The sequence below is a fragment of the Euleptes europaea genome, chromosome 7 (assembly GCF_029931775.1).
Source record: "Euleptes europaea isolate rEulEur1 chromosome 7, rEulEur1.hap1, whole genome shotgun sequence".
Lineage (NCBI taxonomy): Eukaryota > Metazoa > Chordata > Lepidosauria > Squamata > Sphaerodactylidae > Euleptes > Euleptes europaea.
In genome coordinates, this window is record NC_079318.1 from 43,721,470 (window position 1) to 43,746,202 (window position 24,733).

Below are 24,733 nucleotides of genomic sequence, written 5' to 3' on the forward strand. Positions count from 1 at the left end.
TGTGAGGCGACAGTTTCATTCCCTTGACTGTCCTCACTCCAGACCCCTGATGGATCCAGCTAGTCCTCCATGTAGGCTTCACGAGCTTTTCTGGAGGACGGAGGTTGTAAACGGTTACAGGAGCAAAGCAAAACTCCTGTGCCTTTCATGCGTGGGTGGTTGAATGCAGGCCACTGTATCTTAAGTCATGGGGAAAGAAAAGTGAACCATTTTTTACATTTTAAGGGATAGGAAAGGGAGTATCAGAAATTTGGAATTATTGGTTTCAGATGGTAGCCGTATTAGTCTGCAGTAGAACTGCTAGATTTGAGTCCAGTAGCACATTAGAGACCACCAAGATTTTATGGGTATAAGCTTTTGAGAGTCAAAGCTCCCTTTATCAGGTACCTATTGGGAAGTATTGGGAGTTTTTTTTTCTTACAAAAATAGTGATTTTTACATTAATGTAAAAGTTCTTATGAGAAATAATGATTTTTACATTGGATGGATTTGATTTGTTGTATGTATTTTTGAATTTTATAGTCAAGAAATTCTCGAGTATTATTTGGGAATACCTGTGTGTTGTTTCCTATATGATTTGATTTCATATGAGTTTTGTGTTTTTATGTGACTTTGATTCCCTATGAATTTTGGTTTGGAAATAAATTAGCGTGTAATGTGGTTTTGTGTGTATTTGGGATGAAAAATTCATCTGTTTTGGAAAGTAACTTTCTATTTTTAACAAAGAATGTTTAAAATTAACTGAAAAAAATAAAACAAAATATTTTGGGACTTAATGTCACCCGTTACCTGGAGACAGAAAATGTTTTGGCCTTGCTGTGGCAACCAGAAAATGTGAATGTGCAATAAACCAATAACTTGGAGTTCTTCCACAAAATAGATGAGAAATTACAAGTGCTGCGGTAGAGCAGTATCTCTCAAAATTTTCAGCCTCCAGCGTAAGTTGTAACTTAATTCTTCCCCACGCTGCTCCATGATCTTTTCTTACAAGTGGAAAACTACTTTTATACGTTAATTTAGAAGCTTCGCAAACCTATGCCTACCATAGGAAAAGAGTTGTTAACTGCTAAAAAACGTTTCTATGCATCTGCTAAAAAAAAGTTTATATACATAACTAATACAACTGAGGTGATTGCATATAGGTTGCATCAGGTTTTTGTATTAACACAGTGGTGACAGGAATAGGTTGAATTAATAATTTTACTAAATTTGCAGGTTATGTATTGCAATTCAAGGTGGAAATATACTTCAAATTCCTTGGTGGAAGCTTAATTATTTGGTGAGTAAATAATTGGATTTTTAGTCATGCTTCTTTGAATTGGGTCTCTAGGATATTGAGGACTCTGGGATATCAAGGCTTCTAATTCAGGAAAAAGAGGAGAGAAGATAATATACATTTCTTTGTGACAGCTGTCCAACTCATTGTCTGGTCTGCTTATGGATCATTTTGATCCAGTCATGGTGATGGATATTGACAGGATCCTGGAACTTGTGAAGGCTACCGCTTGTCCTTTGGATCCGTGTCCATCTTGGTTGCTGATCATATGAGGATCACATAAATGAGTCATTGATGCCCATCATAAATCAATCACTGACTTTAGGCCTACTCAGAAATGGTCATCTGTCCACTACTTAAAAATCCGTCCCGATAGAAAAGTAATATGGCCAATTATCACCGAGCCTCTAACCTGCCCTTTCTGGGCAAAGTGACTGAAAGAGCAGAGGTGGATCAACTCCAGGCCTTCTTGGATAACTCGTGCTCCGGACCCTTTTTAGTCTGGCTTTAGGTTGAGATGGCACTGGTGGCTTTAGTTGATGATCTCCACCTGAATATAGACAAAGGCCATGCCTCCTACTGGATTTGTCTGCTGCCTTTGATAAGTAGACCATGCTTTTCTGTTGAAATGTTTAGAGGCAGAAGTAGGTTTCAGGGGATTGGTTTAGATTGGTTTAAAGCATTCCTTATGGACAAGACTCAAAGGGTTGCTGTTGGAGACCAGTTATCATAAGTTTGGGATTCATCCTGTGGGGTTCCACAGGGTGCAGTCTTATCCATGCTAATCAATCTCTTTGTAAAGCCCTTCAGAGAAATCATGTGTAGTTTTGGAATTGGATGCAATCAGTATCTTGATGACACCCAGCTCCATAATTGGTTCACCAAATTATCCAGGGGTACAGTAGAGGTTTTGGATCGACTGCCTGACTGCTGTGGTAAACAGCTGAGTAAACAACTTGAAACTGAACTCTGACAAGATGGTGGTAATGATGGCTGGGAAGCCTGAGGTTTTGAAGGACATTAGGCTTCCTCCTTTTGATAGTGTTCAGCTGATGTTGCTGACTCAGTCAAGAACCAAGGGGTTATGCTATACCTGGCATTACTGCTGGAGAAGCAAATAATGCAGCTCCAAAAACACATTCTTCCACCTTAGTTTAGCTTCAAAGGTGGCCCCCTACCTTGACTCGGCTGATCTGGCCACTTGGATCCACGTCATGGTAAGAAGAAGAGTTGGCTTTTATATTCTGACTTTCTCTACCACTTAAGGAAGAATCAAACCGGCTTACAATCACCTTCCCTTCCCTCCCCCTCTAAGAGAGCTGTGACTAGCCCAAGGTCACCCAGCTGGCTTCATGTGTAGGAGTGGGGAAACGAACCCAGTTCACCAGATTAGCGTCTGCCGCTCATGTGGAGGAGTGGGGAATCAAACCTGGTTCTTCAGATTAGAGTCCACCGCTCTTAACCACTACACCATGCTGAGACTCAGCTATTGTAATGTACTGATATCAGTTTGGAAACGCCAGTTAGTGCAGAATGCACAGCTTGGTTATTAGAAGGACATAGGCAGTTCGTGTGTATTACATCCATACTGCAACGACTCTGTTCACTGCCCATTAGTTATTGGGTTCAATTGAACCCAATTATATATAAAGCCCTTCATGGCCATGGATCCTCATATCTGCAGGACCTCCTCTTGTGCCCTGCCACAACAGCTTTGTTCATCTGAATTGGGCCTTCTACAAGTGCATCTGGGCAAGATCAACAACTTGCCGGTACACATACATTGTCTGAAGTGGCCCCTACCCTATAGAATGACCTGCCTGTAAGGCCCCCTTTCCTTTTGGCTTTCTGCAAACTACGTAAAACAGAATTGTTCATCAGGCGTTTTTATTTAGGGCTCCATTGTAACATAATGGTTCCAGAAGATGTTTCAGTAGAGAGCATGAGACTGTGGGCTGTGCTATTGATATACATTATCTGTTGCTGTATATTTTTATCTTTAATATTAATATTAAATAGCACTTTGAGTTATAACCGTTGTCTATTCTGAGGGGAAAATTGCATTTTCCTAGTGGCATATTCTCATCCTTGTAACAAAACCCTTAAATTACCAAGACAGTTGGATTCCCCGCACAATTCAGCAACTATGCATTTATTGTACGATTCAAATATTGCCCAGAAAGGCCCAGCATAATCATAATTTAGAAATGAGTTACCTCTTCAAGGCCCCAAACTTTGAGCAACATTCTCCACAGTGATGTTTATGAACAGGCGTAATCTAATTTTCTAAAAATGTGGCCTGGCCTTTGGAATGGAAAGCTTGAGAAGAAATTTCTCACTTACCAATGGTGGCTATACATTTCATTAAACCACAAAATGATCCATATTTTCCCTTTCATAAGCTGGTGTCCCAAAAGTAAAAACCATGACTTGTTTAAATATATTAGAAAGCTCATGTTTTAAAAAATGTAATATAAAGACAGCTTGAAAATAGTACAAAATGTGGGTTCCATTTCCCCCTTTCTCTTTCTTTTTTGACTGAAAGCACCAGCTTCTTGTGTGAACTCCTGTATGCAATTTTATAAGCTGCCTGTTAGAGTAGTTGAAAGTGGTAAACAAGAAGAGAAGCTTCCTTCATCTTCCAAACAACCAGTGAAATCTTAAATAATGGAACAGAGGCTATTTCTACATTCTAATTTGGAAAATTTGTTTTTCCAAATGTGTTCAATGATAGCAGGGTGCCTACTAGGATGGAAAAATTCACAGCCAATGATTGAATGTTTTGCAATTGTTCTGTGTTTAGCCTGCAAAACATTTTAATATATGGGGTAGTTTAAAACTAATGATGGTTGAAACAAAACCATCTTGATTTGAAATGGACTGGATATTTCTTCTCTCCTTTGGAGAAATCTGAGAAAAAACAGCTTGTGCTTTTTTCTGAGAATTCTTCCAAAAAGGTTTGGAAACCCCAGCATAAGGTAGCTACTCTACTCAGCCTTTCGGTCTGCTGGTTCCCTCCTTCACCTTCCTGTTTCCCATACATTACCAGTCTTACCAAGATGCTGTAGGGCAGGAGATAATGAGGATTCCAGGTAAGTCATCTGGGTTTCCAGTTTTTCACAATAAGAGCTTCTGAGTATGTCTGGACCCTTCACTGTCACTGTGAACTTTAAGAGCTGTTAGTTTGTTTGTATGTTTAGCTTCCAAGTCAATGAAGTGGGAAGAATTTAAAAAACAAACAAACAGCTACAATTCCCAGAAGTCAAATCAACAGGAAAAACTCTCTCTGCAGTTTAATACATTTGGGAAAGTGTTGAAAATGAGCGGAAGTAGTTAAACTGACCTGAAAATGCTGGTGCAAAGCCATTATGTTATGATGCAATATTTAAGAAGAATTGTGATTGACTTTTAATGTTATGGAGCTTTCAAAATTGTAAATGATCATTTCTGAACCCCTGCCCCACTTCGAAATTTTATTTTTTTTATTTTATTTTATTTTATTTTAATTTTTATTTATTTTTGTATTTCTAGCCCGCCGTCCCCCGGCGAGGCCAGGTTCAGGACTCGTTACAACACCAAAATTTCCAAAATAACAATAACAATAAAATATATAAAACCATAAACCACAGAACAACCCGATTAATTTAAAAGATGGTCGCCATATATAAGTGCATACTGTAGCAGGTAAGGCCAACCATAGTATATAATCGGTTTGGCTATCCACCCTCAAATAGGTCATAAACTGAAGGTGGGGGAGTAGGGAGGCCAGCACAGATCTTACTTAATCTCACTTAATTCTGTTCCACCCCTAATTTTTAATGGATCTGTATAATAGGCTTAGTTGCTAGCAGACTACAAGAATTATTTTGACTCTGGTGTGTGTTGTAAGGGTCTTTTACAAAGATTTGGCCTCTTATGGAATTCATCCCTGAACTTGTTGCTGGAGTGGTTTAGGCATAATTGTTTCAACATCTTAATTGATCTGTGATCTTAATTGCTTGTCAGTCTCTCATGGGAGCAAATAATCCTGTCCCCAGACTGCTAAGGGTACTCTGAAGTTGTCCAGAATTCTTTGTCAGAGTGGCCAGTAAAATTTGTTCCTAGCAGAAGGTGTAAAACCCTTTTAAAGCTAGTGAAGTGATCTGTGCACATGAGATCCTTTCCTTGAATTCCTGGTAGTCTGACAGCAATTTGATTTCTTGAAGTTGCTTGCAAAAAATTATTGTGGTCATGAACACAACAGAATTGGGGGGGATTTACCTAGAGATTACGTTTGGGGGACTCCCCAGGTATGTAGATAATATGGTTTTGTTATTTAAATCATATGTTTTCATTACCCAGAAAAGCATGCAAACAAAAAATGGAGTCAGAGAGAAGAATCATTTCATGTATGCTTGCATGGGTTGGTCTCTGAATCCATCGTGGAGGCTGGACGGCCGCCACAGCAACTCCTCTGCTGCAGCTGTCAGGCCCTTGGCTCAAGATGAGAAGCTGATACGAGTCTCTCTCTAGGTGTAGCTTTGTGGAGCCATCTCTGCAAACAGCTGCTTTAGCCAAGCTCTTTTCAGCTGGGGTGGTGACAGATGTTCTTGTCAGTGCTTAGAGCAGCCCCTTTGCTTTGCCCAGGCACATACCATATTGAGCAGCAAGTATCTTAGTTTTCTAGCTTCATGAGCTTGAGGAGACCTGCTGCAATCCTTCTGCTTTATTTGAGCACTTTTCTGGCTCAAGTAGAAGAGCAGGTAATGTGGTGGCAGTTCCCCCGAGCTGGCTTCATGGAAACATCTAGGCAGAACCCCTGCTGGCCTTCTGTACAAGCTGCATTTCACAAATGGAGCAGAGGGGATGCAGTAATATTTTCTTGCAGTTGGCTCCATGGAGTTAGTAAATATGGTCAGGGAGTGGGGGGAGAGAAAGACTAGATCGCATCCTCCTCCTCTGTCCTGCTCTTGTTCTCTCCATGTCCCCCCCCCCATTGGCCTTGTATATTTGGAAGGCTGTCAATGATGAAGTTAGTATGGAATGAAACTGACAGTACTCAAAGTGAATTCTGAAAACATATTCGCTAATATTACTACTAAGGTTCCATTATTCCATCTAAATGCTTTTCTGTGACATTGAGCAGAAAGCAGCTATATCAAAGTGACAGAACCGTAATATGCATGATGTACTTAGTGGAGAGGACCATTGCACTTATTTAGCAGTGCAAAACAAACTATTTGGAACAAAAATAATAGCATTAGTGGAAAAGAGTGAAGCTTAATAGGGGCTAAGTTTGTATTGAAGTTGCTTGCATAAAACTTTCTCTTTGTTTTCCAGAGCCATGGTGTCATGGAAAGGGATTTACTTTGTACTTTCACTATTCTTGGGAAGTTTTTTTGGAAGCATTTTTATGCTTGGTCCTTTGCTGCCATTGATGTTTGTTTCTCCTGGCTGGTATCGCTGGATTACTGATAGAGTTGTTGCTACCTGGCTTACTCTTCCAGTGGTAAGTTCCTTATATTTATTTTATAAAAGCCCCTATTTCTCACATTACCAAAATATCAGCTTCAGTGTTAGTCTGTGCAAATGCAGTTCTTACTAATGTAATGAAAGTGCCAAAAGAAAAAAAAGTTATTTGTCTCACGATATGATTAAGACTAATGAGTGGACCACTGTATTTAAAAACAGATGTAAAATAAAACTGGTTCACTCTAATACTCTCAAATACAAAACAGAACTTCGGTTGTGCCTGCAGGATCAAACTAATTTCTCTGTGTCTGTCACACAGTTCTGTGAAACAGTATAAGCTAACTGAAAACAGATAGTTGTGGGAGGAAAAAACCCTGCTACTACCATGAAAAGCCACTTGGGGACATTGTTATGGGAGTAAAACATTCTCGTATTATCTTCTATGGAGGAGTAGCTGGTGTGTTCCTCTACTGTTTTTCTTGGCATAGGAACCTTCCACTGTTACAGCTACTGATTGTTATAAGTGTACTTAGTCACTATATAAATCCAGCATGTGTAATGTCACAGTCTTATTAGATAGTTGGTCATGAGCAGTGAATGGCTGTTGCAGTTGCCTTGAAAAAATTGGTATTCATGATATTCTGACATTCCAATACCAATATGTTATTCGGATTTGGGTTTGTGAGGTGGGGGGGGGAGAATCTGAATTTCTGGGTGGGTGGGGTGGGATGTTTTTGAAGGTACAGGCACCAAAATTGTAGTGGAGCTGCTGGTACCTGTTCTGTAAATAACCCCCAAGTTTCAAGTACATTGGAGCAAGGAGTCCAATTCTATGAGCCCCTGAACAGGTGCCCTGAGCCATCCTCCATGGCTCAGAAAAGAAAAGAAGAAAACCTCCAAGCTGTTTCCAGTCAAAAGCCATGCCTGCAATCAGCATCACTGGTCAAACCATGCCTCCCATGGAAGAACCGACACAACAAGCCCAACAGAGCCATTGCAGAGCCCAGTAATCCCAGTAGAACCACAAGCCAATGTGCCAAGCCAAGCAGAACCAAATCAAACCAGATAATCTCTGCAGTAGAAACTCAAGGTTGGAGGGGGCACTTTTGCAAGGCCAGAAGAACCAACGACAATGTACAAATGCCCAGCAGAACCCCAGTGCCACTGTGGCGGTGCAAACACAACACAAGTAATGTCAAGCCAGAGAATCTGGAGTGGAAACTGAAGGGGGTGCAGTTTTGCAAGCCCAGAAGAAGCAATGGCAATGCAGAATGCGCAGCACAACCCAATGCCAGTCTTTCAGTGCAAGTTCAACAGGAGGACTAATGTGCATCCAGGCAGAGAAGAAGAAATGCAAGTACTGAGTGAGCAATGGTGTAGGAAACACAAAGCAGGAAACACAAAGCATTGCTAGGCTTGCAAAGGGGGGGGGGAACCTCCTGAAACTGACAAGAAAACCTGAAACTGACAGAAGCAGCCCTTTAAAGTCCCCTGAGGCGCAGGAAGAAAGGCAAGTCAACCCCCCAAAAAAGAGGAAAAACTGTCCCCAGGAGCCTCAAACTCTGACTCCTGATCTTTCTGAAAGTGCCAAATATTTTCAGGATTTTCCAGGGCAGTTTTTTCCGGTTGTCTGAAAAAGCCTAGAAGTGTTTGGTAGAGCTGGAAATATCCGGAAAATACCAGTAAGGTATTTTTTCAGTATATTTTTGGCTCAGTTTCAGATGAATGTACACCCCTAAACAGAGATTTAAGCCTAAGCTGCAAGTGTAGGGAAAAACTGAGGGGAAGATGTTCTCTTGGCAAGCAAGGGAGAAAAATGGGGATTGGGCTGTGTGGCTAAAGAAGACTGAATGGGGAGACTTGTAGGAATGGAAGAGGGTTGTGTAGTGAGGAGAAGGAAGCAGAAGATTCAGCTGTGGGAAGCTGGGGTGGGGGATGAATGCAAGGAAGCCTAGGGGGAAATGAATAGGGATGAAGTCTAGCAGGGAATTGAATATGTAAAGAGAACGTATTTTCAATACTAGTAGAGAATGGGAGTGATAAATAGGTTGAGCTGTTTTTTATTTTTAAAAAAGGTCAGACCAAGGTCCATTTAATCCAGCATTCCATTTCCTACAGCAGGCATTTGACTGTTTCTGGAGGCTTGGGTGACCTCAAGAAGTGTAGCAGCCTTCCCCTGTTGTTCATTGCTCGTGGATGTCCCATTAGGTGTCAATACTGATTAAAGTTTCCAGGGTTGGAGCTGGAGCAGAGGAGATAAGATGAGGATTGGTTGGTTGGAGCTGAGGGAACACAGAGAGTGATTGTGTGGCCAGTGAGTTATGTGTCAACCTCTCCCTCTCCATTTTTGAAGGCACCGGCTGCCTTTTGTGCATTATTAGTTGCAAGTAGCAGTTTAATGTGCTTGACTCCTCTTGTCCCTGATATTTAGTCAGTGCATCTGAATGATGGCACAACGTTTGCTCTGCTTTTGTAATGCTTCATGCTTAACCTTGATGGATAAATACGCCAGTACTGCAGTTAGCTGAGTCATTCATTAATACTTCATGCTTTTCATATTGTTCCTTTCACAGAGGTAAATGACATCTCAGTTTATTGAATGAGACACAGAGGCTGACTTGAATGCTCCTTCCTCTATTCTAACACAGTCTTGTATTGCTGCATGTCACTATTCTGGGTTGGAAGCTTTCACTTTTTCCATCAGGATTGCTCAGAGATTAAAATACCTTGTGAATTTTTTTCTGTCTTTGTGGTGTGTCTGATTCCCCCCACTTTCATTCTGTTGCAGCTGGTTGCCACTGTCCATCAGTGTTGGTGTTCTCCCTCTCTCCCTCTCTCTCTCTCTCTCTCTCTCTCTCCTTTTCTCTCTCCCTCTCCCCCCTCCTGTTTAATTTTATTAATCATATTTGTATTCTTTCTCTGGGGCATTCAGGATGACAAAGGTGGCCTTTCTCATTTCTTCTTCCTAACAAACTGGTTATGCAGCTAGAATGCAACTTGCCCTAAGCCACCCAGTAAGCTCTTGATCATCAGAGAAAGGCATAAAGAGATTGCACATGAACAGCCTCCCCAGGGAGACTATTCCGGAGAATGAGTACTACTACAGAAAAGGCCTTGCTTCATCGACTTGCTTCACACACATCATCTGTAGCAGAACTTCCTCAAGCCAGTCTCATTGCAAAAGCAGATTCATATGGGAGAAATATTTGAGAGAGAAGCATGAATATGCATTGATGTATATGTTTGTGCTTTGTTTATTACAACATAGTGTCATTTTTCTTGTCCAATCACTGTGCATGGAAGATAATATCTGAATTGGGAGATAACCATGCTGATTTCAGTGAAGCCTGGTTTATAGATTGAGTGAGATCTTGCGTTTAAATCCGTCCACCCCACGTGTGTAAACAGTTTCTGTTTATAGTTGCTGCAAATAAATTATGTTAGATGGGTTAAATGTAGGATACGAAGCGCTGACAAACCCCTCAGTTAAGTAGCCGATGGAGGAACTGAAAAATAAGGTTGGCAGCTCCTTCTTATATACAATGTAGTAGGCTCCTGGGTGTGGCCCAGACTTTTCCAGGCTTGTGCATGGGATGTTTTCTTTTGCTAACATTCAATAACAAGCTGGAGCAAAACTGAAACGAAAACTGCTTACTTTTTGTTTCATTTCCCTTAGACACAGAGATCAGTGCCTCCCTTATTCAGTTGAGCTGGGGAAGGGAGAAGCGTTTATCAAAGATTTGTTAGTTTGCTAATGCTTTTGGTTACTTTGAAGTATAGTTGCTTTGAAGTAGTTCTGAATCAGATTTTCTTAACCTGGAATGGGACTCATAAACAGCACAGCGGGTGACAGTGAAGCTGGAGGTTCCCCTCAGCAAAGGAAAGTTAAATTCTGTCAATGTAATATGGACCGAGGCACAGCTCCTTGGATAGCCAAAAAATAGTGTGTTCAGTTCTTATTTTCAGAGTTTTGGTTTCAAGCAACATAAGGAAGTGTATGCTATTGTCTTACATTTTTAATAGGATTTCAATAAAATAAATTCCCCATAAAGCTTTGAATGTGTTTGTATATAACATTTAAACTACATTTTATTTTTTATTTCTTGCATTTCTAAACACCCCCCCCCCCTTGCCACAGCCAGGCTCAGGACGGGTAACAACCATAAAATCTCAATTTGTATACATATATCCTGGTATTTAATTTCCCTGTAATCATATACAAATACTTTGTGGATATTGAGGAAGCTTTTGATATATTTATACTGATCATAAAATTGGCAGTGGTTACATTTTTTGTTCTGTTTACTAAATATGAGATTTTGTGTGCCTGTTGAGGAAAAATGTCTGTTGGAGAATAAAAATTAGTCAAAAATGTGCAAAACCAGATCATGTTATTTAGAGCATTGGAAAAATTTCCAGTTCAAATGTTCAGAGAAAACCCACATTGCTGTTGGAGAGGTGGCATAAAAATTGCTAAATGAATAAATAAACTTGCTCTTGAACAATACTACAATAATTGAATTGTTTCTCCTAGGCTTTGTTGGAGATCGTGTTTAGAGCAAAGGTGGTTATAACAGGTGATGGATTCATTCCTGGAGAAAGAAGTGTTATTATCATGAACCACCGAACACGAATGGATTGGATGTTTTTGTGGAATTGCCTGCTGAGATACAGCTACCTCAGACTTGAAAAAATTTGCCTCAAATCTAGTCTCAAAGGCATTCCAGGATTTGGTAAGGCATCAACCTGTATTTTCAATATTGTTTGATGCCTGATATGCTGTTATTTCAAGTTTGGTTTTAGCTCTTCTTTCCTTTTTTTTTCTTTTTCTTTTTGCAGTGATGGCTTTTAATTGGTTCTTGTGGGTTATCCGGGCTGTGTAACCGTGGTCTTGGTATTTTCTTTCCTGACGTTTCGCCAGCAGTTGTGGCAGGCATCTTCAGAGGAGTAACACTGAAGACACTGTCCTTCAGTGTTACTCCTCTGAAGATGCCTGCCACAGCTGCTGGCGAAACATCAGGAAAGAAAATACCAAGACCACGGTTACACAGCCCGGATAACCCACAAGAACCAATGAACTCTGACCGTGAAAGCCTTCGACAATGGCTTTTAATGTTTCGTTGTTTTTGTCTGTAGTTTTTATCCAACCAAACAGTGGCACTAAAGACACATTTCCCCCATGTTCCCCTTCCACCAGCAGTTCCCTTTGAGCCCTGGGAAAATGGTTCCTATAAAGATGGTTCCCATAATCATGGACAAAAGTGCCATGTGGGTTGTAAGGTTGCAGTGAAGATTTAGCATTGGGCAAAACTATTTCCTCTTCCATTCATGGAGGTTTATGAGTAGGAGAGAGACAACGGGACAATTTTTCCAAATTCACCCCCTTGTTGCTGTAGCCCCCCATAACTCTTATGGCTTTTGGCCACATGAGTTCCATAAATTCAGTATAATTTTTCCAGGGGACAAAGAGGAAAAGAATATGGGGTTCTGTGGAGCCATTTGAAGGGGGAAATAGTATTGTTTAATCTTTAAACAGTAGGCTGATGTCCCAAAAGGAAATTCCTTTAAGTGGTGAAATGCTCTGCATTTAGCTGAGCAGAGTAGTAGGATCCAACATGCTATTTGCTATTTTATAATTATTTTGTTTGCAGTTGATACAATCAGAGCTGTTTTGGCGTGTTCTTCTGGGATAGTTTTAAAGGAGATTTTCTAAGCTACTGGTTGATTTATATACATACTAAAATCAAATGGAGATCTTCATATCCATCCTATTTTAGTGTGTGTTGTTTCAAGCTTTCCATCTCAGCAGAACTTTAATACTGGAGGCAGCAATATAATAATGTCTCTTCATTACTCTTTGCCAATTAACTTGTGGAATGTATGACAGTTCACTTACTGCCCATTCAACTGGTGTAATGATAATAAACAAAGAAATCTTGGACAGTGTTTGTGTTTTTATTGCTTCCATGTTTTAAATTGTTCATTTTGTTTCTTGTCAATGACAAGTAAGAAAGACGTTAGATTTTATTTTATTGATATTATTGGTGATGCTTTTTCAGAATCCTTCTATCATTAGGGTTCATGAGTAATAGCAATTTTATACAGAAATAAAAATCCTTTCAGTGGTCATACTGGAATTATTCTGGATAGATGTTCTTCATTTCTTCAGCAAAGGTCCTATCTTGAAAAGGCCTAGTTAGTAGTATTACTAAAAGCTAAAAAGACAGAGTAGGGTGGAAGGGAGAAGAATTAAGCATGCAAAGTATACATGCTTAAAATTCAGTTTAAGTCTGAATTTCACACATTAAGTGTGAAATGTATGATTGTCAAACGCCACTTACTCTGTTATTGGTGGCAATACTCTAAGACCTTTGTCCTCATAGCGTGACTTGAGGAGTTTATTTTGGCATAGGATAGGATTCTCTCTCTCTCTCTCTCTCTCTCTCTCTCTCTCTCTCTCTCTCTCTCTCTCTCTCTCTCTCACACACACACACATACACACACACGAAGTCACTGAAAAATGGCCATGAGACTGTCTCATGTAAATTCATGCCTCCGTAAAGGGAAGCTTCATCCTGTGTTTTGAAAGACAGATGATGAGGCCTTATGGCTGGTGAAGAACTTTGGCCATATTCAAATACTAAATGTTGTATAAGTAGCTTTGGGTTTGTAGGTGGTGGGCTCTCGTAAGGGAGGAACAGTGACATGTAAGTTCCTCCTGTATCAGTGACATGTGATGTCTTCCAGCAATTTCATCAAGAGCTGTTGGATTTAATTGCTTTAGAACTATTTATAATATGAGGTAGATTTGGAAGTGCATTCCAAAAAGTGTTCTCTGTAGTGTTATCACTCCTGCAGGATTGTTTACGTCCTAGAGATCCATACCAGATATTTCTAAAGCATGAGCTTCATCCTTGCTATACATTTTTTGCCAAGGAGAAGCAAAATGAGTTTTGGGTAAATAAGCACCTTGGTTAGTTGTAATTGCTTATTTTTGTTGTTGCTTTTTAAAAAACTTTATTTTTAATTCTCACAGGGTTCCCCCCCTGTAGTCTAGCATTTAATGAAAACAGATGGTTAAAATATTGAAGAAACCAAAGGCCATCTAGTCCAAACTTCTGAGTCTCTTCAGCAGAGAAAAAAGTCCATACCAAATGTTAAAGGACAGCATCTATGATTAAAGAGCTTTCACTAACTGATTTTTAAGAAATAATTGTACATGTGTAAGGTAGGCAGTAATTCTTAGCAACCCTGTTGGGTTCTGATTTATTCCTGATTGTGGTTATGAAAACCTTATATGAAAAACTTGTATTATGATGCATGGCAACAGCCAGGAGAGGGAACGAGATTCAAGCACTCAAATTAGGCCTGCCTTTCCTCAAGTTCCACAAGGAGAAGGTTGTGCTTATCTCCAGTCTTCACTTTCTACCAAAGACTGTCTCGTTCCACCTAAATCAAGACATAGTGCTCCTTGTATTCCCCCCACTAAAAGAGGAGAAGAAGTGCCTTGCATTCTCTGAATGTCAAGTGTGCCTTTTCCTTTTATTTACACAGAACGTGTCACTTTAGAAAAGACAAGAATCTCTTTGTGGCCTTTCAGGGACCCAATAAAGGTTGTAAAATTTTCACCCACAATGTTTCACAATGAATTGCATTCCTCAGGCATCTTGTGCCCTCTCCTCATAACAGCTCATTCTACTGGCCCTCAGGCTTCTTTCTCTGCCTTCAGATATGGAGTCCCCCAGATTAACATGATGCATTCAACCAACAAATGTGAAGGACGTGAATGAGGAAAGTCCAGTTTTGCACATAGAGTAACTTTCATGTGGAAGATTTTGTATGAAGTGGATGGTCCTCTGACGTCAAGAATGTGTTGTCCTATGAACTTTTGTCAAACCTCCAAGTGAACTAACTAGCTGTCTTATTGTGTGATATATTTATGAGGCTGTAAAACAGATGGGACTGAGATATTGTATATTCGCAAACTTAAGTGCACACGCTTGCCTTTTATCTGGCATCACTGGAAAGAGCCATTCCCCAGAAGAATATATGAATGACCGCGGATTAGAAATGTATGATGCAGCCTGTTGGCAAAGAATTGTTCACACGTGGTTTTAAAATTACAGTCACCACTGCAATGTCTTCTGTTTTGCCGTCACCTTCAGAGGCCTTTTATGTTCTGGCAACTTAGTCCTTACAGTAGGTTGGAACCTATGAATCCAATCCGCTAATGTTAGAGCCTCCTTTGCATGCAAGGCGAGATCCTCCATTGGAACACTCTTTTCCTACCAGAACTAGACTCCCTGCCCTGGAGAAAGGCTATACTTTTAGTGGAACGGATTCATAGGATCCATCCTTTCCTAATCTTGTTGATGTTATGATTGGGAGCCAGGGAGTACGAATGGGAACAAGCAAGGAAATTATACTGCACTGTTTAAATTATTCTAGGTTGGGCCATGCAGACTGCTGCCTTCATTTTCATTCAGAGGAAATGGGAAGAAGACAGAAATCATTTTGAAAATATGCTGGATTATTTCTGTGACATTCACGAACCTCTGCAGCTTCTCATCTTTCCTGAAGGAACTGATCTCACAGGTACACCAAATCAGTTGTCTCCTGTTATCAAGATGGTAAAAATATTGAGCCAGTTATATAGTTTATTAATATGTACAAGGAAAATACAAGTTTGACTTTTCATGGACAGTAAAAATCTTAGCAGCCATTTCACTATACCATGATATAACTATACAAGGCATTCTAAATGGGACTTCAGGCACGTTCATAAGTAACATTTTATTCATTTATTAATTAAGATTCTGCTTTTATTTGTGGCTCAAGGCCGCTTACAAAGTCATAGTTAAAACATTACAGTTTAAAGCCAATAGTTACTTTGATAAGTAATACTTAGGTCAGTTGTATTTTCTGCATCTGTAAATCAAATGAAAAAGAAATATTCACTACATTGTACATGTAATGTTAAAAATGGCTTTCTTGTGTGTTCTGCATGACATTAACATTTAGGAATGATTATTTCCTGACTTGAAGGCATTCTTAGCTTGATATTTGCCAAACAGAATGGCTTCCACAGGGAGAACGAAATGTTTCAGAGCATCAGTTTTGGTTACAGTCACAGTTTCCTGGATGTGATTGGAGCGAGGCTGGTAGCTGAAATATGTACTTTAAACACACTTCATAAAGTACATTTTAAAGTAATAAATGGTTTGCCCATGGTATGTCAGACATGGTAAAATATTTGTGTTACATGAGTTGAGTTCAAGGCCCTGCTTGTGTGAGTGGAAGTCTCTTGTACATGGTTTCATGGTTTCTGCAAATTCACTCCTCCCGGTTCCCAGGGTCTCCTGATCACTCTGTTCAGGACACTGCAGTGAAAGGGAGATAGGAAAGCCTCTTTCTGAGAATAGTCTTCTCTAGATCCTATTCTGTGGCAATGAGACTTGGTAACATTTATTGTTGGTTTAGCAGGAAATGTTTTAAATTATTATTGTAAGCCACCTTGAACCACGAGGAAAGGTTAGATATAAATGTTTTTAATAAAATACAGTAGGGGAAAAGATGATAGGAGAGTACAGGACAGACAAAAGAAAATACGTCTTTAGTCAACAAGTATTTATGGAATTGACTACCAGAGGATGTAGTGACGCACATGAGCCTAGAGGCTTTTAAAAGGAGTTAGATTCAGGAGGGATAGGTATATCGGTGGCTCTTCTATGATGGTAAGTAGAGAGTGTCCCTACTCAGAGGCGGTAAACCTCTGAAACCCAGTGCAAAGAAGCAATAACAAAGGAGCCCCTTGGTCTTGGCCTCTATGCCGTGTGTTGGCCCTGCAGGGCAACTGGTTGGTCATTGTGTAAAATGGGATCATGGACTAGTTGTCCCACTGGTTTGAAGAAGAAAGTAACAGTAATCAAGGTGAAAGATGAACAGGGCATAGACCAGAATTTAAGCCAAGAAGATGTTGGAGTGCATGTTGAAGGAGAGAAGCAACATTGACTTAGCAACAGATTGATTCTCTCCTCCTCTTAACAGTATCCAGAGCTGAAGTTTGCTTGAATGGGAACATGCTGGTGATGATGTCAATAAAGAGGAGTTGAGGACAAGAAAGCTTGAGAGAAAATATAAAGTGCACATACTGAGTTCTGATGGTGATAATGACAATAGTTTTGACTTGCACTATTTGTCTCCTTTGCCTTCTATCCTAGCAATATCACAACTGGTTATATTAACCAGCAAGGCGTCCTGTTGCCCCAGAATCAATCAAGATGAACAATAGTGCGAGAACTTTGAGGTTGCTAGGTAGTTGGATACGCTTGTTTCCATCATATCTATGAGAGCAACGAAGTTCAGTTATTCTTAGAGCAGGTTGCCAGGCGAAGTAATGCTGTGTGATGGTAGAGTAACTGGTTGATCTTTTCCTTTCTACATGCTCCATCATGAATAGAATAATAATTAACCAAATTCAAATGTTTGCTCTTGAATATAGCAACTAGAATTACGCTGGGAAGTAAATTGAAATGCTGAAATTTGCTCTCATAAGATTGACAGTAGACACCATACAAATACTGATGACAGGGAGCATTATATTCTGCTCAGGTTATTTTGACTATGAAATGTCATTGTCATTTTAGAGATACCACAATTCTATTTCACACTGTCATTCTTATCTCAACATTTTTATATGCAATGAAAAAAATCAGTCAGGATTGTTGACACATTTCTTCTCTGTGGGCCTACCGTATATGTTATACCAGTACACTTCTTGGCCTCTCCAGGAATAGCTTTGGAATGTTCTAGAATTTTAACCAATAAATAAGTGCTGAAATCACCTTTCCTGAGAAGACAGTTTGTATTCTTTGGGAGAGATTGCGGGAATCTGATCGTCCCTAATGAAGGTCTGTTGTTGGAGATGCCTTTTTGACTTCTGCTTTGTGTTCTTATGCTGTTGCTTCTGAATATGAGGCATAATACATTGGTGCTGTTGATCCTCACTTCTAGTGAGGTTGGGCAGATTTTTATCCACTATTTTTTTTACATGGAAAAATATTAATTTCTAAAAATGCATTGTTCCATAAAAATATTGTATTTATTATTTTAAACAGTTATATGCTGCCTTTCCACCCAAATAGGTTTCCCAATGCAATGAACATCAAGGCATTAAAATAAGTAGGTTAGCATTAGAAGTGGATTTTTACACCTGTAAAAATGGGCAGTTGTGAAATTGCAAGTTTCTTTTTTCTAGCTGGCTCTGTCTAAGCATACATATTGATCATACGTGTATGCACATGTACACTCTCACACTTATGCACTGTAAATCACATTAGCTATGCTCTATATAATTTTTTCTTCGTCAAATATTTATTTGTAGTTGTTCTTGGCTCTTCTGAGATAGCTAACTACCATGTAAAAATAACCTGGTTTACTTTTTAAGCTTTGTTTACTAAATTTTAATCAAATAAACACGTGAAATCAGATCCAAGATGAGTTGCATTGGAAAGAATTTCCATTTCATGACTTCCTGGGAATTTCCCATCGCTGCCCGTTGGTTGGCAACCTAAACTGTCATATTGTCAGAATACAGTTCCCAGGCTCAGTTTTTTTCTGGTCCTACGTGTTCTACTAACTCATCGTTACCTCTTTATTGATCACTGCCAACATGATTGGAACTATCTGGGAAGACTTCTGTGAAGTTCATGCAGGCATTCCAGCAAGATGTCCATTCTTCTAGTTAAGGTCTCTTGGCTATCCTTGTTTTGTCGAATTCTCCACTCATGCCTTCATCCCAGAATTCTGCCTGTGTCTACTTGACCTTTCCCCCCCTCTATAGAGATCTGGAATGGTAGCACAATAGAATCTTTGTCTGAAGTTTGTGGGACATTGTTCTTTGAAGGCTGTTAAATTTGAATATTCTGATTTTGCCCTAGACTCAGGTACTGTTGATAGCTCCAGATTTGAATCCCAGAGTTCTGTTCCTGGCCCTAGGTTCTGGGGCTAAATTCTGCCAGTACACTCCTGATAAGAACAAAACATGGAGACTGAAGACTGTTATGTTTATATAAGAAAGTAAAACAATTACTTCATAGTGTTGTTAATGTAACACAAAGCACTTTTATAATTTCCTTGATCCCTTCCTCCACTGATGTCTTTTCTGATACTAAAATGTTATAAAGCTTAGTCACTGCACTGATTTTAATCAATTTTTATGCACTTTATATATTTAGAAAACACTAAAGCCCGCAGTAATGAATTTGCTGAAAAGAATGGACTTCAGAAATATGAATATGTCTTGCACCCAAGGACTACAGGCTTCACGTTTATAGTGGAACGTTTAAGAGATGGTAATGATTCCTAGATTTTTTCTTTCTTTCACTGTTCTCATTTCAAAGAAGCTAATCTTAGATGAAGAATGTAGTTGACTACTAATTACTTTGGGCAGGGGGGCTGACTGAGCAAGGAGGTGTCATTCAGCTTGAACTGGACGGAATTGACCAGGTTTTCAGTTTGCTGATATTACAGATCTGGCTACGAATGCTGGGGTAGTATCCTTAGCTGTACTGCTTCTTGGAAAGATGTGGCCACAGCACAGTAATCCATGCACTGTTATTGTCCAGATGGATTACTATGATGTCTTTGAAGAAAGATGGTTAACTTTAGCAGGTTCAAAATTTGATGGCCAAGGTTGCCTGTGTTGAAGACACTTTTCCTGTGGCAGGCCTCCAGTTTGCCTCTCATTCTGTTTCTGAGGGTCCCCTGCTGTCCAGGAGCATCATTTCAGGAGAATCCATGGGCTGCTGCGGAAGGTTGGGAGGCAGGGACATTTTTTTCCACTGACCGAAGTGCCTTGTGTGAGCATAATCTAGTCTGGCTTCAACCCACTGTGCAGGGCTGCTACTTTTAATATGGTGTGAAATTGTTATATATAATCCTGTGTCTGTGGTATCTTTAAATATTATAAGCTTCTTTCAATATTATTAATGGAAAAATGAGAGAAAATATTTTAAATAATAAAGTGAAGTAAATAATAAAGTGAAGTAAAATGTCGACATATTATAAAAATGTGGCCTGGTTTGGTTACTTAATAGTAGAGTCTTTGGTTCTGTTCGAATAGCCATATTCCCCCCTTCTCTAGGCCAGCATTTTTGTTAGGAGATATGTATATGTTGCAAGGGTCTTCTGAGTGTTCCATTGTAAGCCCAAATGCAATAGCCAGCATGGTGTAGTGGTTAAGAGCTGTGGTTTGGAGCAGTGGACTCTGATCCGGAGAACCGGGTTTGATTCCCCACTCCTACTCATGAGCGGCAGACGCTAATCTGGTGAACTGGATTTGTTTTCCCACTCCTATACACAAAGCCAGCTGGATGACCTTGGGCTAGTCGCAGCTCTCTCAGCCCCACCTACCTCACAGGGTGTCTGTTATGGGGAGGGGGAGGGAAAGCAATTGTAACCCAGTTTGATTCTTCCTTAAGTGGTAAAGTCGGCATATAAAAACCAACTCTTCTTCTTCTGAAGCATTTATTTTAAAGACCTGGTATTATTGTGGACCTTCCATATTAAAATTCGACGTGCACAGCCAATTCTTATTGGCAAAACAACAACAACCATCCTTCCCCAAAGTAGTAGTGTAAATTGGTGGCTGCAAGACATTTGCCAATGTTCTTACCACTAGGATGGGTTTGTTTGTTTATTGACTTCATTTATACCTTGCTTTTCTCCCCAATGAGGGCCCAAAGCAGCTTACATCATTCTTGTCTCCTCCATTTTATCATCACAACAACCCTGTGAGTTGATTCGGCTGATTTTTCCATCCGTTCTACAGCTGAAAATGATTACAGAATTAATTTGCTATGCTTGTAGTACTTACTATAGCTCAGGCCGTTTGGAAAGATAATAGAATTAATGGCATGGGGAAAGTTACATTCAGGTTATGGTAAAGCCTTCAATATCATCCCTACATCTTTGTGAACTTTTTTTTCCCTTGCGCAGAGATGACAGCCTTAAATGCCTCATGCTTTTCTGTGAATAAATTTTAGCTTGTGGCAGTTTTCCATTCCTCAGGCTGAAATGCATTCCCTTCAGGCACAAGTACATTATATAGCTCCAAAAATAGGTCAGTGGCGAAGGGGGAAAATGTCATGAGAAGTTTAATTGCTTTTTTAACTTTGCAAAAATTAATTTCATTTGTCAAGAACCCTGATTAATCTGTATTTCAGGCTGTCGTATGAATGAATTACCTGGTATATTATAAATGCCACTGTTACATGAACCGTAAAAATACTAAGGAAGAATCTGAAGCAATAACCTTCAGAAGAAACTTATACTCGCCTCTTTTTGTTTTGAGCATTAGCAAAGACCTATTGTTCACTGAGGTGAAATATTGAACCTTACTAGTGGTTTATTTACTTCAACCTCAATCTCATTAATAGGTATTTTGCCTTTATTTATAGCTGCTTGACCTCTACTCTCCCAGATCTAAACTACTGCTGCTGCAGGTTGATTTCTTGCAGGTGTTAGTGGAATTCACAAGTGGCTTCTAGAAAAAATCCCTCTTGTGAAACCACAGATGCTTCTTCTGCCTGCTTCCAAACATAACCTGTGTGTGGGTTCCAACTCTTATTTTAACCAGCAGAGCTTGTGGACCCCTTAGGTTTTGCCCTGAGGTAAATTAGTTTCAACTTGAGGTGATTGCTATCTATGTCTGTCTATTTTTGTTAATACTGTGGATTCTGACTAGGCCCAAATGAAGTGTCCCTAGCCTAGGCTTAGAGATGGCATAAGGGGCCCCCTTCTCTTCCTCTTACTGCAAAGCTGAAAGGATCCAACCCTTAGTGTAAACAAGCAGTGAAAGCGACAACTGCCTCTTGGAATGTCTATCAAGAGCTAATTAACACACAAGCACACTTTATGCACACAAAAACATCAGTAAAAGTAATAGCAATCTTTGGAATGTATTGCTAGGATGTAAGAGAAGTTATTGCTAGGATGTAAGAGACCAGGCTAGCCTGATCTCGTCAGATCTCAGAAGCTAAGCAGGGTCAGTCCTGGTTAGTATTTGGATGGGAGACCACCAAGGAATACCAGGGTAGCTGTGCAGAGGAAGGCACTGGCAAACCACCTCTGTTAGTCTCTTGCCATGAAAACCCCAAAAGGGGTTGCCATAAGTTTGCTGTCACTTGACGGCACTTTACACACACACAAGAGAAGTTATACCCTTTTCATATCAATTGGAATACGTTAGCTCAACAAATGCCTTGTGAGCATTTGGACCTCTTGTGCCACAGCCATGCAAAACGCTAAACTCCCCATTGCCTCTTATATCTTGGTATCTGTGGGGGAAACCAGATGACACATAGGGTGGGGAGGGTGGCGCTGGAGCAGTTGCTGAAGACATTGTTACAGAAAATGAGAAGCAGATGTTAGGCTGATCAGTGAGAGCGGGCCTGGCTGCAGCACACAGAACAGCTCCTGGGGTGGTTGCTGAAATGGGGAGACCATTGTGCAGAACCAGCACACCAGTCAAAAGCAGACTGTACTGATAGATCTAGGAAAAGTTGAAGGCAGCAGGAAAAGAGAAAGACCCAACAAGAGATAGATTGACTCTATAAAGCAGTGGTTCCCAACCTTTTTTTGACCAGGGACCACTAGGACTTTTTTGTTCGGTGCAGGGACCCCAAGGTTGAAAATAAAAATTTTGAGAATTTGAAAATAAACTTTAATCATAACAGTTAGTTAAACATTAAACTTAGAATAATATTTGAATATATATTTTTATAATAGAGAACTTTTAATTGAAAATATTAATTTATTATGGGTTTATAACTTTGTTTCGCGGACCCCTGGGGGTCCACGGACCCCTGGTTGGGAACCAGTGCTATAAAGGAAGCCATGGCCCTCAATTTGCAAGATCTGAGCAAGGCTATTAAGGATAGGACACTTTGGAGGACACTGATTCATAGGGTCGCCATGAGTTGACGGCACTTAACACACACACACAACACACACACACACACACACACACACACACACACTGATAGATCAGCTTATAGGTTTTCCCTTCCACCACAGAAACGACTGAATTGCTTTAGGTAGAGGCTGCTTACTATTTGAAGTAGGACAGTAATGTTCAGATGGCACTGTCAGAGTCAATGGAGAAGCCAACTCAGTGAACACACCAATTACCTGTTGAATGGCCTTCCTGGCCTCCTCAGGTAGGCCATCAAAATAGAGGGCCATACGGAGGTCGGAGTTGGCAAGCATCAAGGATCTAAAAGCCCCAGCAGCGCAGAACTGAATGCTGAGCTCCTTGGAGCCCATTGATCAGCTCTGAGCTGTGTATTTTTCAGGTTCAGGTAACATTGATGAGATGTGTTCCCTGTAATCTGTACCAACCAGCAATCTTGCTGCTGTCTTTTGAACAAATTGGAATCTCAGAACAGTCTTCAAAGGCAGCCCATGTAAGGCACGTTGTAGTATTTTAACCTGGATGTAATCTAAGCATGGATAATGATGGCCAGACCTTGATTCTCTAGGAATTACAGGTGTTGACCCACCAACCAAAGTTGGTTAAAGATGCTGCATCCTAGCGATGGATCGTGTGTACCCATCTGTAGCAGCAGGTTTGACAGCACTCCCAAGATGCAGAGGAATGCAACCTACATAAGAAAGGCTGAAAACCTCTTTCTATGACAAACCATAATATCAACCAGCAGCACTTCTGCCTTGTTTGGACTGACCTTCAGTTCCTCGGTTCATTACCACTTCTGGAACCTGTTCACAACTTCCACTCTTTTCCCTACCTCTATTGAAAATAAGGGAATAGAGCGTGTCATTGTTATAATAACACTTTATTCTGAGTCTTCATATGGCCTCTCATCAGTTTCTTGTAGATGTTAAGTAGCGCAGGGGACAAGATAAGGAACCCTATCTGACAAAGGGAGCTTTGACTCTTGAAAGCTTATACCCTGAAAATCTTGTTGGTCTCTACGGAGCTGCTAGACTCCAATCTAACTATCAGACTCTGTATCAAGTCAAGGATCAGCATCCTAGCACCATCTTCTGGGTCAGCCAGATAGGAATAGGGGCACTGAAGAGTGGTGCCTACCCTACAGCCTTCGCTTGCAGGAAGGTATTAAAGTCAGAATAAAAATTGTTGAGGGTCCAGGATAAATCAACAAAGTTGAAATTTCTGAAATGCCACTGAATGTTTCTTCTCTTTTTCATTGAAAAATTATATCTCGCTCTTCAGCCTAAAGGCTCTCTGAGAAGTTGGCAGCATAATAAATATGAGAAATATCATAGAAGCACCAAATTACCATAAAATAAAAATACAGTTCTGGGGCTTAGGTCACAGTGGCATGAACAGAGGAGTTTGATGCACAGTCACTTTGAAAACTGTTGATATATGCAGTGTACAGTTGCTGATGTGAGCAGTATTTCTCTGCAGTTTATAAAAATTAGGTTGTGTTGCTGTAACAGAAAGATGTTACAATTGTGCTATTAAAAGTGTAGTCTTTGAGATATAAAAGCATCTGTTTCAGTATGCAAATTGCAGCTGGCACAGTTGCTGTGTCTCATTATCAAAGGCACAGAAGCATCCTGGTGTTAAAACTTTTTAGTGTGAAGCATGTCTATGAAATTGAGTAAAGTAGGGGAGATACAAAGCAACTCTTTAGTGCTTTGTTACAAGATAGGGGGGAAATAGTGTGTGAATAATCAGAAACATTAGTGGATTTAGTTTTCCAGATTTATGTTTCTAGTAATTCTGTTTCATTTTTTAAAAATTGTATATGTGTATAAAAGAGAGTGATGTAGGTATTCTGTTTGTCCTTTAGCTGAATAGATGTCCTGACATATCTTACAGACTCAAGGCTGAGAATTCATTCAATATTCCATTATCAAAGCAAGCTGAAGTGGTTTTAAGTAGCTTGAAGATATAAATGCATAGTTTGTGATTTGTTCAGAAGTAAAGGGTACCATAACTGGTGCGAGATGGCT

The 24,733-nt window shown here is 40.0% G+C and overlaps 1 protein-coding gene across 1 annotated transcript in view; it reads left to right on the top strand.

Annotated features, from left to right (window-relative positions):
• Positions 1-1,266: 1,266 nt before the first annotated feature.
• The window catches only part of LCLAT1 (lysocardiolipin acyltransferase 1), a 64,181-nt gene continuing 40,714 nt past the window's right edge, over positions 1,267-24,733 (top strand). The window contains exons 1-5 of the mRNA XM_056852728.1: positions 1,267-1,279; positions 6,596-6,764; positions 11,262-11,460; positions 15,176-15,322; positions 18,964-19,080. Coding sequence (XP_056708706.1) covers positions 6,600-6,764; positions 11,262-11,460; positions 15,176-15,322; positions 18,964-19,080 — 628 coding nt within the window. The 5' untranslated portion in view covers positions 1,267-1,279; positions 6,596-6,599. The remainder of the gene's footprint in view (positions 1,280-6,595; positions 6,765-11,261; positions 11,461-15,175; positions 15,323-18,963; positions 19,081-24,733) is intronic.